The sequence below is a fragment of the Melanaphis sacchari genome, unplaced genomic scaffold (assembly GCF_002803265.2).
Source record: "Melanaphis sacchari strain LSU unplaced genomic scaffold, SCAv2.0 Contig11_pilon_pilon, whole genome shotgun sequence".
Classification (NCBI taxonomy): domain Eukaryota; kingdom Metazoa; phylum Arthropoda; class Insecta; order Hemiptera; family Aphididae; genus Melanaphis; species Melanaphis sacchari.
Genome location: NW_020270469.1, coordinates 4,851,402 through 4,869,425, shown reverse-complemented (window position 1 = coordinate 4,869,425; position 18,024 = coordinate 4,851,402). Strand labels below are relative to the sequence as shown.

The window sequence follows — 18,024 nt, the reverse complement described above, 5'->3', positions numbered from 1 at the left end:
GACAAGCTACCCATACACAATAACAGTATTTCATCCGATAAATTTTATTTCCTTCTATTTTATTATTTATAATTATTTTATATTGCATAGTGTAAGTCGTGTGAACTACAATCATTCAAGTACCACGCGAATAATATTTTTTGAATTACAGCAAAATAACAATAACTATACACAATCGTTATTTTAAATTTAAATATTCGGCTTCGTAAACAATTTAACTTGTTAAAACAGTTATGAAAAAAAACATACATATACTTGAGATTTTTTTATTATTGTAAAAACAATTTATGAATATCCCTATATTGATTAATACAATTTTAACTTCATACGCTTACGAAAATTAATTACACCTATACATTTTCAGTATTTTTAAACTGTAAAATACAACTTATAAGAAATCTTGAAATACATTTTTCAAGATTTTTTTATCAATCATAAAATATATAATTATGTCACGAAAAGTTAAATTTCTGTAAAATCTATACTACTATATAAAATTGTAAGGGGTTTTCTACGACCACACTAATCGAGAAAACTACTGAACCGATTTGGCTGAAATTTTTACTGTTAAACTATTGATAGTCTATTGAAGATTTTTGTATCACTTTTTTTAATAAAAAAATTAAGAAAATTAAGAAAAATGAGAATTTTTACGCATATCCAATATTATTATTAAAATTAATGTTTTATAATCATGGTTACCATTAAAACAGTTATAAGAAAAGTTGTTATAATTATACCGGAATGAAATTTCAAAAATATCTAAATCAATTTAAAGATATTATCTATCTATTTATACCATTTATTTATTCACACTGTTTTATGATAAGATTTAATTAACTCAAAAGTTAACAATAAAGTTCTTGAAAAATTAAAAACAAAACTAATTTTTGGAGTCTCTCTGTGAGGTCCGCAAGAACAGGCCTTTTGTATGTTACCATTTTGTGACAACACTATTTATTTATTTTTTTTTTATTTTTTTTACCGAGTTGTTTCAAATACCCTCCTAAATGTCACCACATCATCCGATTTTTAATTTTTTTTCTGGAGAGGGTGGGAGAGGATGTATTTTATTTAAATGTTCCAATTTTTTGATGACACTATTTAATATTTTTCCAATTTTTTTCAAAAAGTTACACCAAATACTTAATACCATTAGAAACATTTCAATACGTTTTCATTAACTGTTTTTAATATTTACTTGCCGATCACATTATTAAACAATACAATTTTAATAAAAAATTCTCCATATCATCGTTTGTAGGCAAAATAAATAACCAATCACGGGCGAAGCTGTGATAGGTCGGCTAATATATACATAAAAAAATAAGTGACGAATAAACTCATTATATCCGATTTTTTTTAAACATTTATACGAAAACCTAACAAAACAATTATTTTAATCATTCCGCGTGATTAAACTTTCATCCGTACAAGATATTTACTTGAATCCTGTTTAGTACCACGTGGTGCTAAAAATAATATGTTAACTATATCATGTTAAAAATGTTTACGAACCATATTGCCATTTACGGTTCTACTTTATATTTTATATAATTATTATGACGACTGATAACTACAATGGAGTGAATTTAAAGCCTTCTCATTCAAGAAAAAGTTTTGTTTACACATCATGTAATTAAATACCACCATTAAAAAAATCCTGACAACGCCCCTGATATTTAAAGTATAATACAATATATTCAAATAAGCCAATATACATTGATACAATGATACAAAATGTAATCAGCTATGCTAATTTTTGTTTTAGTTAAGTGTTGTTTACAGTGAAATAGATCATCATCTGTAGGTATTTTAGGCCAGTATAAATAACGTAGGTATAGGTAATAAAATGCATACGATACTGTGATTATTACATTCGCGATAAATACTCGATTTTTATTCTCACCTATCCAGGAAGTCTGTTCTTCTGATATGTCGGATAGAGGATTGTAGCCAGTGTTGTTGCGTTTGTCGGTCACAGCGCCAATGATTATCGTCGGCGTCATCATGTCGATACCAACTTTCATGCTGAAAATATAGGTCGTTGTCAAAGCCACGATCTAATATATAAAAAAAAATACCAAATATCAATAATACAGTCCTATCTTGTCTACAAAAGTGATCTTTGAGTTATGTCAATCGAATATCTTATACCCCAACTGAATTTAATAGATGTAATAAACAATAGATTATAGCAATATTCTTTAAAAAAATATAAATTTTTTTAAGTTTAAGCCCATATTTTTTTGGCGTTTCAAAACGTACAACAATCCGTAAAGTACTATTTCCAATAATTTAGTACATTTCAAATTAACTATTTTATTCTCAAACACCAATATTACTGCAGAATACAGACAATACTACGTTTTGGCATAACATAAAAAATATGTTTTGGAATAATTTACAAATATTGTTCGTTTTGATAAAGTATGAATGATACCAATTTTTTTAACATAGACAATAGTACCTACGTAATTTCTATTGACATAAAACTAGAAAAAATACATTTTGATTATCTAAATAGCTTATGGAAAAGGTACTTGTTAGATTAACCAATCATTTTAAATAGCGGATTCGACCGGGAAACAATTCGTTTTGATCTATTCTGACAACGTCAATCGATTTCTTGGCGATTTTTCTTTAGAATCGATGCATAATTCGATTTTGTAAATTATGACCAAATTAAGTTTTAGATTTCCACCTCTCAATAATTATCATCTAAACGTGATCACCGGTCGTTTATAAATTATACTGCACCTACCTGTGCTATAGTGGAATTGATTCCATAACTAAAATTGTTTGTATTGGATTTCATTGAAAATGTTGGCCACTTCATGTTTCCAAATATTATCAACTAGACGATATAATATTTAATATTTTTAGGTTCGTGACAATAACATAAGTATATGGAAATATTTTTTCCAAACGTTTTTTACGGAGAATTATCTGTAATCAAAATGTATACATTTCAATGTTAATAATATCATTATAACCATTAGGGGTTTGTTTATCTTACTCTTCCATCTACTTTTAACAATGCATGAGAAAAAATTGTTGAATTCCGCGATATTCTTAATGCATAAAAATAAAAATAAATAAAATATACTAAATTTCAATCAAAAAGTTAAAATTACCAGTTTTGAGATGAATATCTTAAAATTTAAAGAAAATGAGTATCCTTTTTTAAATTCAACTTCACTACTTTAAAAACGTTGATTCATTATAAGATAAAATTATTTTATAACTAATCAATTTATCATCAGTACTATTACTTGTGAAATTGAATGTGTCACTGAAACATTAACATAAATCTAATGTAGCTGTACATATAATTGAATAAAACTTAAAAAATAAAAATCATTAAAATATCACGAATTATTATTTTATACTTATAATTAAATGGAATTATTTATATTTTAATGTTTATATCGATATACTTATTTAAATAACATATAAGCGATTTTTGAAAACAAACGAATCTGAAAATGTCATGTCACGTATATCTGCGAACTGATGCACTAGCACGCGGTATAATGTATTTGTTATATTATTTCAAAATATAAAACGCCGAAATTCTGTTGTGCAATAGATGTGCATTCAAGTCGACGTGACTACACCTATCGATGCATACCATAATACTAACGAGTTATAAAGAAATGTAATGACCGCACACCTATAAGAAACTATCGAAATTGAATATTTAGAAAGATGTACCTATGGAATAACGTCGTGGCGGGGAAAATGTGACGTAGGTTTAGGTATTTCATATAATACTGCATTAGCAACATCACCTGTAACAAACAGGTCATAAACCATATGAATTCACTATAGTTATACCTACTATATTATTAGCGTGTTATAAACAAAATTATTTTCAAGAGAAACCATGTACCAAGTACCAACAACAATATAAATTATTAATATCAGAGACTTGAACTAAAATGAATAATCACTAAACAAATGATTTTATTACCATATTCCGAGATTTAGGCTACGTAGAAATAATTAATTTAAATCTAATATTAACATAAACTATATTTTTATTGTTAGAAAATTAAAATAAAGTATACATTTCACAAGTCCTATTGATTTTTTCTAAAAAATGTTAATACAAATACAAATATTTACATTTTGCTTTGTATCTATAGAGAAATGTAGACTTCATAGTTAATACCTAACTAAACTTTTAAACATCGAATCAATCCTACATAGATAGAATTTTATCTATTTAATGTTACCCTCATGGATATTTTATATTATTATTGAATACAACGACTTGCGATATAAATGGACATTTCTGCCATTCTTTTTTAATAATAAATATCTAATATGTAATAAATAATAATTCACAAAAATGGTTATAAATGTTATAATTCATTTATAAAATAATAATTTTATCGTTCGTATCACGACAGCACTGTACTGCGCACGCGTGTGCCTTCATATAATATGTTGTATTATTATGTGTTCTGATTTCGGCGGCAGTCTGTGGTCTGTTTCCGAGACTGTCGCACCGAGTTACTCCGTTTGTTAATATTATTTTTACATTATAATTTTTAAAATGTTTTATATATCTCACGTTTAGTTAGAGCAGCCACAATTCATTGTATAACGTGTTGCGTATATGCGTTCGAAACTTTACAATAACATCATGCGACGAATTCATCATTGCAACGTGAGTATAACAAATTTAATAACGATCAATAAAACGATAACTATATTCTATGAACGTCTTTGTGGTTTGAGCAGATTTATTATATTCCTGTGTAATACACAGCTTTAGTATACCATGTTAGATACAAATGGCAACGATGAATATTAAATTTCTTTTGAACAATACAATGTATCGGATTAATTTAGACAAGTAATATATCAACGTTCCAATCTACATCCGACAGTTTTAAAAACTCACCAATTAACATATGAAATTTATTAGTGACATTAAATTATACCGGCTTTAACAGGTTGAGTCATTAAACTGGCTACGAGATATTATTATATGCCTAATAGATAAAACCATTTTTATCATGCTCATCTTTTCAACTGAAATTAATGAATTATATATAATTCAGAAGTTGCTCAACATAATATACCTACACTTTTATTATTTTCTTCTCGTAATGGTGTAATCAATCAATTCTATTGTTATTGTATTTTCACTCATAACTTTTATAAAATATATTTATTTCAAATATATGATGCCGGTGTTCGTAGTTATGATGATATTAACGGTATAATTTCTAACCAATATACTACACAGCGTGGCAACTGGCATTATATAACAATGCATGTAAATGCGTTTATATAACATGATTGAGTACACAAAAAACGTTTTAGCTGACACTGCCGGTAATCGAAATACGACATTGTTGTTGTATGCAAAATAAGACTCGTAGTTTGCACATGTCTATTCTCTCAAACCACGGGGAAAAATGCATTATTGATGTTTGTTGTTCTAAGTATTGGAATAAACGAAAAATAAATTTAAATTCAAAATGTCATAAAAATCGTATTGTTTTGTATCTTGATGAGTACGTTTTGACACAAAACGTACAGATTTTAATACTAGGTTATCGAATTATTATTACAATCTATGTTAATATAAATAAAACATTGATAAATCATTTAAATGGATGAATTTATCGAAACGACGCATACATATAATTTTTAATTTCATTGTAAATAAAACCTATATAATGCCTTTAATTGTGATCAAACAAAAATTTTCTGACTGTGATAAAAATTAATTTTATAACTATATATCATATCATTATACAAAAGAGTCAATAAAAAATAATTAATAACATACTTTTTATTTTTTTTTAGAAATCGACTTTATTTCAAGTACTACGTTTTCTTTCAACTGAAACGAAGTTTGTTAAGACATTTGACGAAATTCCAGGACCAAAATCCTTACCTCTAGTCGGCACCCTTTATCAATACTTACCGATGTTTGGCAAGTACAAATTTGACAGACTACATCACAATGGGTTGATGAAACTCCGACAGTACGGGCCGGTTGTTCGGGAAGACATTGTACCCGGCGTGTCCATAGTGTGGATATTCAAACCAGAAGACATTGAGATGCTTTACCGAAAAGAAGGCAGATATCCGGAAAGACGTAGTCATTTAGCATTACAAAAGTACAGATTGAGCAAACCAGAGGTGTACAACACTGGAGGACTTTTGCCCACGTGAGTTTGAAATACATATTACATACGCATCTTCTGAAATGTAAATATTAAATATTAGTTATAGCCATTATAAGTATTACTTTTTAATTATCATTATTAATAACGAATTTATTATTTTATTTTATTAATATGAGTATAATAAAAAAAAATAAGTTTAAATACGTCTCATATTTTGTTGTATATTACTTAAGTAAAAGAAGTAACGTAGTTGTTACTAACATTGTAAAAAATATATTTTCATTTTTTAATTGACTGTATATTGTCAATATGAACTATCTGAAATTTATAAAACCTTCAAACAAATCTCATTCTATGCCTATATACTCAAACTATTTTCTTTTTTTCAATACACACACCTTTTAAGTTATAACAATGGGCGAAATTAATAATATTTTTTTCATTGAAAATCAGTATTATTAAAATTTAGTAAGTAACCTCTATAGACATTCAAATACGAATATTACCATTTTATTTACTATGCTTATAATTTTTATCACGTAATGACGTAAACGTATTATAGAAATGGCAAGGATTGGTGGAGACTAAGAAAAGCGTTCCAAAAACATTTAAGTAAAGTCCAGTGCATTAAAGGGTATGTGGATAGTACGAACACAGTAGTTGAAGAATTTATAGATCGGAGAATAAAACGCAAAGGTCGTACAAATGATTTCGGTCCCGAACTATCTAGGCTCTTCCTTGAACGTAAAAATTTTTTGACAGAAATATTGAATAATCTATCTACGAAACAGTTTATTAATATTATTATTATTAAATTCGAACACTGTCCACAGTTACGTACTATGTTGCCTTCGACGAACGACTACAGTGGTTCAAAGATGCAGAATGGGACTCTGATTCGGAGTGTTCAAAATTGATCAAAGCGGCTCACGACATAAACAGTGCGATATTGAAAACTGATAATGGACCACAACTATGGAGAAAATTTAACACCCCTATGTATAAAAGTATAATAAAAGGACACGAACACATTGAAAAGTAGGTCATTATATGAATTAAGCAACTTAATCAATTTACATAATATTATTTGATTATGTTAACTAATCTTCAATTACAGTTATTTGCTAAATACTAAAATTTAACAATTTTACCCTAAATAAAATTGTATCATCATCTGTAAACAGTATTAATATTAAAGTAGATAATTATTTAGTCTTTCAGATGCCATAATAATTATTATATTATATAGTGTAAGAATTAAATTAAAAATATTATGCTGTAGATCTGGCATTATTTTAACCTCAATATCTAGTATCTACCAATATTGTGGTTAATATGCCAAGCCTCTGAGTCATTTTAAAGCTATAAATGTTTTCTAGCGACAGCCCTTTTGCTTTAAATTTTATTCAATTTAATTATTTACTGAAAACTACATATTTTTCATTAAATTTATAAAAAAAACAAACGATAACTACATTTAGGTCAAAAAAAAATTAAGGCTTTTATATATATTTTAAGTACTTTTTGTGTAAAAGCTGAAATTAATCTAAATATTAAATTATAATGTACAATGACTATATTATGTAATGTTATACTTATAACATTATAATATCTGCCTTTAAATTTGAATTACAGCATGTCACTATCGTGAAATACAAATTTGGAGTAAAAGGACTGTTGATGGAAATTTACCTTTTTTTTTTTTTTTTTTGACACGGATGAACTACATTCAATAAAATTAATTTTTCTGTCACAAATGGGTAATATTCCCGTATAGTGTATAATCCAATATTTATATTTTAAAAACACTTTAAATCCAAGTATATCTTTAAGTTATATTTTTTTTAGAATCGCGCTAAAAGTTGTGAATGAAAAACTAACCAGTATTAAAACGACAGACTCCAAAGCGTCATTATTAGAACAATATTTAAGCTCAGGAGAGACAGACTACAAAGACGTAATTGGAATGACTGTTGACACTTTGTTAGCTGGAATCGACACGGTAATATTATATTATAGGTAAATTTATTTGAATAAATTATTATACTCCAATAAAATTATATTATAAACTAATATAAAAACATTAAAAACCATCTGAACTAATACAATTTATTATATTTTTGTTTTATAACAAGAATTTTAACCGTCGCCTTTAACTATCCTACTATAAAAATAAAATTATAAAAACAATGTAATTTTTGAAAATTTATACTAGCGCTATTTTTTATCTACCTTTATTTTTAATTTATATTATGATGTATAGTTCGGATTAGTGAGGATCCCTGTGATAATCATCAAGTTAGCTCTGCTCTAAATTATAATACAATAGACGCCGCTTATAAGAATCACGGATATAAGGTTCAGCCGCTTATTAGACTCAAAATCGTCTGGAACGGTCCGGACGTATCCAAATACATTAAAAAAAAATCGGTTTTAAGATTCAACACTTCGGTTATAAGACTCAAATTTCGTAAAATAAATAGTAGAAAATAAACTTTTTTGGTTATAATTTAGAAATAAATTGGTTTTGAAAAATGAAATAATATTCGTGTTGATTATTTCTAGTTTCTGTTGGTACCTTATAACGTATAATAATTTTTATCGCAGATAAAAGTTCACATTTATCGCAACAATAATTATAACGATTATAATTTTAGTTTTTTTTTTTATCGGGGTTATTAAATTTATTCAATAATAAAGTATGTAATATGTATTAATGTATTAAAATCAAAGCAAAGTATGTAGTAAAATAAAATTTATAAATACGTAATTAATTTTTTTTTCCACTTCGCCTATAAGATTCATTCGGTTATAAGACTCATTTTGTACTGGTCCCAAAGTGAGTCTTATAAGCGGCGTCTACTGTATGTATTTTAAAAAATAATTTAAATCCAGTTTTTAATATAATTTGAATACCATTCAGATTCAAAATAAATTGTATTAAATTGTTATAATTAATTTAAAAATTAAATTTTATTATTTATGTAGTTCTATCACTTTATACGATTCGTCTAAAACAAACATCCATACGAGTATTTAAAAAATCAATTATTAGAAGTAGACGAATACTTTAATTTTTTTTTTAACTTATCTTAAAATTCACCAAATAAAATTGTTATTACTTATACAATTCTATCACAAAAACACAATAATTTTATGATGTATACAATTCCAGCAGAAATGCTGATATCGTTCAAATAAATTCTCTCATAATTAAGATAATTATTATAATATTAAAATAAGTGATGATTTATGATCGGTTATGGGCCGACTTCACGCATGTAGGCTGCAATTTGAGAGTTTGTTTAAACCTATGTATATTGTTATACAATTTGATACACTTGTATACTCTCACAATTATAATCATAATTATTTTTTATCATTGCATAAATATTTTTATATAGATAGATGTAAATACAGTTTATCGGTTCTAGGCGACGTATTCATGTTGTTTTGGATTGTACCATTTGTCCTCGAACCCGGACGTACAGGAGAAAATGTTTTGTGAGGCGCGAGCCTTACTGCCACATAACAACACACCGGTCACCAGTGGGATGTTAGAGCGAGCCGTATATTCGAAAGCAATCATCAAGGAGATGTTCCGGATGAATCCAATATCGGTGGGCGTTGGACGGATATTGCCAGAGGAGTGCATGTTTTCAGGATACAGAGTCCCGGCAGGAGTAAATTCAACATACAATATAATAAAATATAATATGATAATTCGAGACGTAACCAAATATTGCACAATCGTTTAGTATGCATTCAATGACTAGAAAGGTTTTTACACAAAAAGTGGATGACTTTTGTAAACTCAATCGGTATCAGACTCTTGAACACCGGTCACAAATTCAATTTTAATTTTTTTTTAATTTAATATTTTTGAAATGATCTGAGTATTATTTCAGTATTATTATTTTAGTCCACGTTTTTTTTTGGACACTGGGCCAGTCGTTTTATTAATCGTATTAGTTATAATCGAATCATAATGTAATTTTTTTTTAATATTTCGTTTCACTTGATAAGCTTCTTAAGAACTGTAACAACCATGTGACGTTTTATTTATATAATATTATAATAGTAACTACCAAATTTATGATGTCAACAGCGATACGCTGATCAAGTAACAATAAACTTAATAATTTCTATTTTTAAACATTTTTATAGACGGTCGTGGTCACGCAAAACCAAGTGAGCTGCCGTCAGGAAAAATACTTCCGGCGACCCGATGAATTTTTGCCGGAGAGATGGCTAAAAGGCAGCGTCGATTACGAGTCCGTTAGTCCGTATTTGGTTTTACCTTTTGGCCACGGACCTAGGACGTGTATAGCAAGACGTTTGTCAGAGCAATTCCTGCAAGTCGTGCTCATAAAAGTAAGTAATGTTTACGAATTACACACAAACAAGCACTATATACAAATTTTATAAATAGTATGAAATAAGGACATAGCTATAAAAATATATCTTATTTACGAGTGTTTCAGATTGTCAGGAACTTTAAGATGACTTGGACGGGACCAAAGTTGGATAGTAAATCTTTATTGATAAACAAACCTGACGGACCGATATCTTTAATATTCAAGACCAGAGACTGAATCATATTATTTAATTTTAACTACTTCACATAATATAAAAATATATTTATCTTAAAAAATTATAATTTATATACATATACAGTAGAATCTCATTAATTCGAACGAGATTGGGCAAAAGAATCATTCGAAATAACGATTTGTTTGGATTACCTAATAGTTATGAGTTATGACTTTCAAAAAAATCAAATTTCTTCCATTTTTAATTTTGAAATCAATTTTTTTCTATACTGTATTAATTCGTATACATTTTTGAGCAAAAAACATAATAAATATAATCAAAATTATTATAATTATTAACGATCACTATATAGTATTACACACAATGTAATCGATAAATTTTATTACTAGGAAATATTATTATTATGATATACATGCATTTGTGTATTAATATAACGATTCGGCCATTTTCAAGTCAGTTCGGATTTTCACGTCTGTCGGATTAGCTTGTGTTAGGATTAGCGATATCCTACTGTATATATTATATATTATTATTATAATAATATATAATACGTATCTCCAGATCATTTTACAAAAAAATTAATGTTATCCTACAGCATGTGTCTGTAATTTTAAAACCTATTCTTTTTATATGCATGTTATAAAAATTAATGTAACTTTACAAATAAGGCTAAAAACTGGTTAGAAATGACTAAAACCTCGGTTTTTTCATTTACTAACATTACAGTAACCAAAATTGAAACATTTAAAAACTATTTCCAAGACCCATACTGGTGAAACATATGTCGATTTCAGTATTGGTTCTACGTGTCTTACATTTAAGTATATATCTAATACGTATCTGAAGTAATTTGTCACCCAACAAATGAAAGATAATGTTTTTAATCATCAGGTATTTTCTAAATGATTATAAATAAATAATTAAAAACATTTAAAAAAAAAAAAAAAACATGAATAAAATAGTTTTAAAAAAAAAAATGTATCAATATATTATTATGTATAACTAGGTTATTTAATTTATTTCTTAAAAAAAATTTTATTTTTATTGTTTTAAAATTCAAATTTAAAAATATCCTGTTGTACTAAGTTATTATTAAGATTAATTAACTTTAAACTAAGCATATCGTTTGTGAAAATTTAAAAATGCAATACTACGATACAAATGTACAAAGTGTTATTTTAACATTTAAAGTATACGCCATCGGCTCTAAATTTTTAAGTAGTAATATAAAATCAATTTTTATGCTACTGTTTTTAAAATTAAATTCAAATTAATCACTGAGAGAGCTGTTTCCCATTATCCTAATTTATGTTTAAGGACTAATGATAATCGAGATAATCGAATATACGATTTATCCTTTTCGTAAACAATTTCTGCTATACTAGTATTAATAATATTAATGTACATAAGTATTATGTTAGTTATGTTAGTCGAGTAAAATAATTTTAGTAAAAATATTCAATTCAATTTTTTTTAGTTTAATTATTATCTACAAGTTGTTCTAAAATAAAACCACACTATTTTTTTTAATTTGCTTACGAATGATGATCCATACACAAAATATTAACTCACACAATTTGCCCTCCTAGAATTTATTCTATACAATCAGGTTGAGAAACTCTGGTATAATAGCTATGCATCTTAAATTTATATTTTATTAAAACAACAAAGAATGGATCATAATTATATGAATCCATAATCCATCTTAACTGCAAAAATGTATTTTTATTTAATAATACTAAGCACTAAGATATGTACACAATTTATCAATTTTTCATGTAATTTAACATAATATACCTACCTACACTTCATCAACCAACCCTACAATGGTACAACTATAGATTTTAGAAATGTAAAATATATAACGATTTTTATTATAACACAATGTTTAGTTTAAACTGTATTAAGAGTTTATTAATTTTTCAATCGACAAATAACATAAATTTAATAAGATATATAAAAATATAATATATTTTTATAAGCTTTATAAACTTTTGCATATTTTAATATTTTACATAAACATTTTTTATCGAAATAATATATCAAAGAAGTATAAATATTAAAGATTTCAATATAATATAAGATATTTAAATTTCTTTACTATGATAAAATTTATAAGTATATAACTTATAAATAACTTTTAAAATATCAGCAATGAAAAACTGTTGATATTTTGGAAGTTATGACAAATAGATGGTAAATATTTATTACTCAATTATTTGACATACGCTGAAGTGGTAGTCTTGATTAGTGGAGGAGGTGATGGCAAAATGATAGGCTTTTGTTGGTCATATAATGAATTTTTTTTTTGAGAAATTGACTGAGACATAAATTCAGTATTGAAAGAATTAATTAGATTTGGAGGTGAATCAACAATCTTTTTTTCCTGATTTGGCAATGATATCGATACTTCCTTTTGTATTTTAATTTTTTGAAATTCTGGAGGTGGTGAAAATTCAACTAATGGCTGCTGTTGTATATACGTAGCGAATGTTGAAACTTCTTTTTGAATTGGCATTATCTGAGATGCTGATTCACTGTTGAAATTTCCTGTTATTTGAGGAGGTGATGGTAAATTAATTATTGATTGTTTTTGCTCATACGGCGCATTTACCGATACTATTGTTTGTTCTGATGTCCCCTGATATGATGACTCTTTGTCAGGAGTCTTTATAAATTGCGGAGTTTGTGGTGACAAATAATCAATTATCTGCTGTTTTTGTCCATTTTGTTCAGATATTGAAGCATCTTTTTCGATTTTTATCGGTTTATGTACTATGTCTGTTTCAGGAGTCTTAATAAACTGTGTAGGTGATAACAAATCAATTAATCCCGGTTGTTTTTTTTGTGGTAAAGCTATTGTAACTTTTTTTTCAATTAAGATTGGTTGAGACGTTGGTTCAGTAATACCATTTTTGATTATTTTAGAATGTAATAACGACCCAATATTAGCCTGCGGTCGTTCTTTTTCTGGTGATGTTATTACTCCTTTATTCACAAAAATCGGTACAAATATTGGTTTTGTGACAGGAGCTTTTATGTACTGAGGAACTGGAGATGGAGGTGAAGGCCGATAGGCGATAGGTGGTATATGTTTGTCATCCGATATTTCTACAGGTTTTGGCTTGTTAATCTGAATCGATGGAAAAGACATTAATAATGGTTTTTTTTCAACTGTCGAATCTTTTTGATAGACATTTTTATTTGGTATATTATGTAATGAAGGTGGAGTCAGTATTAACGGATCTTTTTTTTTATCATTATCTACTGTCAACACTGCTGAATCACCATTACTATTATGTGTGTCAATTGGCCGCAATAATGAATCAGTTAGTGGAGATTTAATAAATTTAGCAGGTAATGGAAAAGTCAGCGACGGCTGGACTAATTTGGTATGAAGACTTTCATCCAATAATTTATCTGGTATTATATTAACAAACTTATGCTGTGGTGCAGACATTAATGATTTAATTTTGTTCGTCTTATCTTGTAAATTTAATTGAAGTTGTTTATGATTTGGAATTTCACCAATAAGATTTCCTTTTTGTAAAAATGGTTTTTTAGAATATAACAATCCTTGATGTGCATTAATGTCAACATCTTTTAGATTTACAACTTTCGGTTTTTGAACTATTGAATGGTCATACAAATCTGCACCAAATCCGTTGTTTGCAGGAGTAGACTTCATTTGCCATTCACTTGTTATTGAAGGATCTAAGTTATTAGGTTCTTTATTTTCTTGTGTATTATGGATATAGCATCGTAAGCTTGCGTGCCTTTTTACAGGATTTACTGCTTTACTCATATCCTTAACTAAACCCGCATCACTATCTGAATCAGATAAAGATTCATCATTATTATGATAAGCAACCGGTGGTGGTGAATCTTTCAAACGGTCACAAATATGTGTTGTAAATCGTACTCGATCACGAAAATTATTTGATGATAAATCTTTAAACCCATCTAATTCAATACTCTCAGTTACAGAAAATATTAAGTTCCATAATAAGACGTGAATTATTGTTATCCATAACAATTTAGTTGCCTGGAAAGATAATAAAAAAGTAAATAAATACAAATTTTATAAATACTTGAACATAAAAAAATGTTTTTAAAATCTTATGCATTTAAATAAAAATCTTAGAATTCTATAACCGTTGTATTAAAAATCATTATTCTCAATCAAGTTCTCCGTGGGTACAAAGGTAAGTTTTAGAAAGTCATACGTTAAAATGCTTTTTTTTTTATAAATCTAATTTTCTTTATCAGATATAAACTAATTATAGATACGGAACTGTCTCATAATTCTATATTTTAGTTGGTTATAATAATTAAATAATTTTTATAAAGATTATAGTATAACAATATATTATAATATTCAAAAATTTGTATTGTAATATTTCCATCTTCTCGATCACAAAAATGAAACTTTATTTTAATTCTACATCAAAAGTAGTTGGTAATAATTATTTATAATTTATATTCTAAAAAATAATTTTAAATATGTTTTTTAAAGAATGCACCTAAATCTCTTTACAATGCATAATTTGAATAAATAACTTGTAAGTTATAGAATATCCAACACTAGAATAAATAATCAATCCATTTAACATAGCATAAAATTAAAAATCATTGAATAACTAAAGAACTAGATAAATAAATAACTATTCAGCTGTATATTAGATGTCTAATGTATCTCAATTCTCGAGATATCTCGTCATTGATAGGTTTACAGTTAGGTATAAACGTATTAAAATTTAGTTAAATGATAAATTATTTTATACAAAAAATTATTTTGAACAGAGAAGTTCTTTCGACCTTTACAATTATGATACATAATTATTTTACGTTAGGTTGAATTAATTTTTACCAAAAAAATTACATTTATAAATCTGAAATAAACTTATTTTAATAGTACCTAAATATTTATACCGTGTATTAATAATATTAAATTTTGAATCAAAACAACTTACCATAGCTTAAAATTAATTTAAACATTTTAAAAATATAATTGGGTATAATAAAATACAATAATATATCTAAAATATAAATTGTAAACGAATCATTCCTAAGAATATTTTTAATTACAACATAATATAAGGTATTAGCTATAAAAATGAAAAATTTATAAAGTACTAACTCCAAAAAAAATCATAATTTAGTAAAAATGTTAACTTTAAATGGTTATAAAAAATATATAATTTTTAATATTCTTTAATTACAGTTCGACATTGTAAATACCTATAAAATAGCTAAAACTTAGTCTAAATATTTTGAAAATGATACTGAATATTGATATTTTAAATACAAAAATATGTTTCTAATAATTTAAATTGATAACCTACTATTTTATACATTTCAAAACATTTTGAATGAAAATATTATCTAATTATCTATTAAAAGCGAAGGAGAATCCAAAATCTTGGTTTACCAAATTTTATATCGCTTAAGACTATGCTATTAAAACATATTACTAAAAACAGTTTTAAAAAATATATGCTTATAAAGTATAAAATTATCTATGAAAATCAAGCATATTACTCTATAATAGTAGGTACTTTTATAATAAATCAATTTCTCTAAAAAAAATATAAATAAAAAGTATTCAGACTTCTTGTAAGTTATAATAGCTAAAATGTAACCATAACACTTAAAAGTAAGTATTTATAAGTCATTTTTTTAAACTATTTGATATATAAGTTTTTTATAATCACGTAGAGTAGGCATAATAGGCATATACAAATGATGTAATGTATAGTTATAGCAATATTAGTAATTATCTAAAATGATTAAAACTTGAAAATAAAATCTATTTGATTTAAAATCATAATATATATTTATATCTACTACAATTTCCAGTTTTTTTTTTTTTTTTTTTTTATCTTTATACATAAAATTCCTAACCAAGGTATAAGGAACTCCAATTATTCATGATTCGTATTTAGTCCTAAAATATCATGTACGAACGTTTTATATCTCACTTTTATATTCAACAAATCAAATTTAAGCAGATAAGTACATTCGGTTATTAAAACAGTAATGTTTTATGAAAATTGCAAAACATCAAACAACTCACAAATAAAAATTATAGTTATAAAATAATCATTTTTAGTTATTAATAATCATGACAAAAAATGTGAAAAATATTTATAGTCCATTATTTGATAGTTTTAATAAAAATAATATAAGGTCTGATGAGTATTATGCTATAAAAAAAATACTGATTATAAGTAATACAAATCATTTTTTAATATGTTATATACAGAAAATGTATTTAAAATAATTACATATGATGGAAAATAAAATTTAATGATCATTTCTATTATTATTTTTTATATACTGTCTATTTATTGTTCTATTCCGTTATTACTTATTTTATTAATTATTTAGAAAAATATCTGATAACTGTAATATCAACTTTGTCAAAAATTTTAATTTGTAATTTTATGAAATTTTATTAAAATGTAAAAATAATACACAGTATGCAATCTATAAAAAAATTATTTTTAAATTTGTATTTATAATTAAATTTAAAGATTAAAACTAGTTTAACTTATATTTAATAATTTAAATTAAATAATAAAATGTATTAATATAATTTAAGACTTCTACATTCTTCCAATGAGAAGTTCTTCGCTATGTGAATTATGTCTTTTTATTTATTTACTTTTTCTAATTATATCACATTTACTTATAATTCCATTTATTTAAACAAATTATGCAATAAAAAAAACCTGAAATTCAATAAATAAAAATTCAAGATCTAAATACATGAGGAAATTCAAATGTTTGCATCCTAATAAACATAATTTTAAAGTAATTATGTTAGATGCTTATTACTTGTAATATGTATATGATCTAAACATGAATATTTTCTTAAAATGATAAATATATATAATATATAGGTTTAGCCAAAAATTATTGAATAATGTGTTAAAAAAATAATATGTGAAAACATTATACAGAAATGTAGTTTATACTATTTGCTTATACTAAAAAATAATACGATTTGACGTAATAGATCCTATAATAATTTATGTTTCCACATTCGTAAATTTGTTCAATTTCGTAATTATTCAATATTTATTTTATAAACAAGCATAATGATTGAAATACTCATAAAATAATAATTATATAACTTATTATGCGATGAAATATTAAGTTTTAACAAAATTAAAGTACTGATCGTATAAATTAAACTACTTACCATGACTATTCTGGAGTTAAGCCTACAGTCTTGTCTGTACTATTACTGTCGCCAAACGCTGAACTAAGTTACAAGCAGGTAACGTTCAAATTCTTCAGGCGTCAATAA

At 25.8% G+C, this 18,024-nt stretch overlaps 2 protein-coding genes across 3 annotated transcripts; one reads left to right on the top strand and one right to left on the bottom strand.

Moving 5' to 3' along the window:
* Positions 1-4,502: 4,502 nt before the first annotated feature.
* On the top strand, positions 4,503-10,982 carry LOC112604354 (cytochrome P450 302a1, mitochondrial-like). 2 transcript variants are annotated; one of them, XM_025353335.1, is made up of 8 exons: positions 4,503-4,678; positions 5,830-6,197; positions 6,718-6,899; positions 6,989-7,193; positions 8,004-8,157; positions 9,590-9,838; positions 10,323-10,529; positions 10,640-10,982. In XM_025353335.1, exons 1-8 carry the CDS (start codon positions 4,628-4,630, stop codon positions 10,748-10,750), a joined length of 1,527 nt encoding a protein of 508 aa, XP_025209120.1. In that variant the 5' UTR covers positions 4,503-4,627; the 3' UTR covers positions 10,751-10,982. The 2 variants fall into 2 exon arrangements, with proteins under 2 accessions (XP_025209120.1, XP_025209121.1); XM_025353336.1 differs by having other exon boundaries at positions 10,632-10,756.
* Positions 10,983-12,795: 1,813 nt separating this feature from the next.
* Positions 12,796-18,024, bottom strand: LOC112604166. Its single transcript, XM_025353070.1, has 2 exons — positions 17,917-18,024; positions 12,796-14,754 (listed from the first exon to the last, which is right to left on the bottom strand). Exons 1-2 carry the CDS (start codon positions 17,917-17,919, stop codon positions 12,925-12,927), a joined length of 1,833 nt encoding a protein of 610 aa, XP_025208855.1. The 5' UTR covers positions 17,920-18,024; the 3' UTR covers positions 12,796-12,924.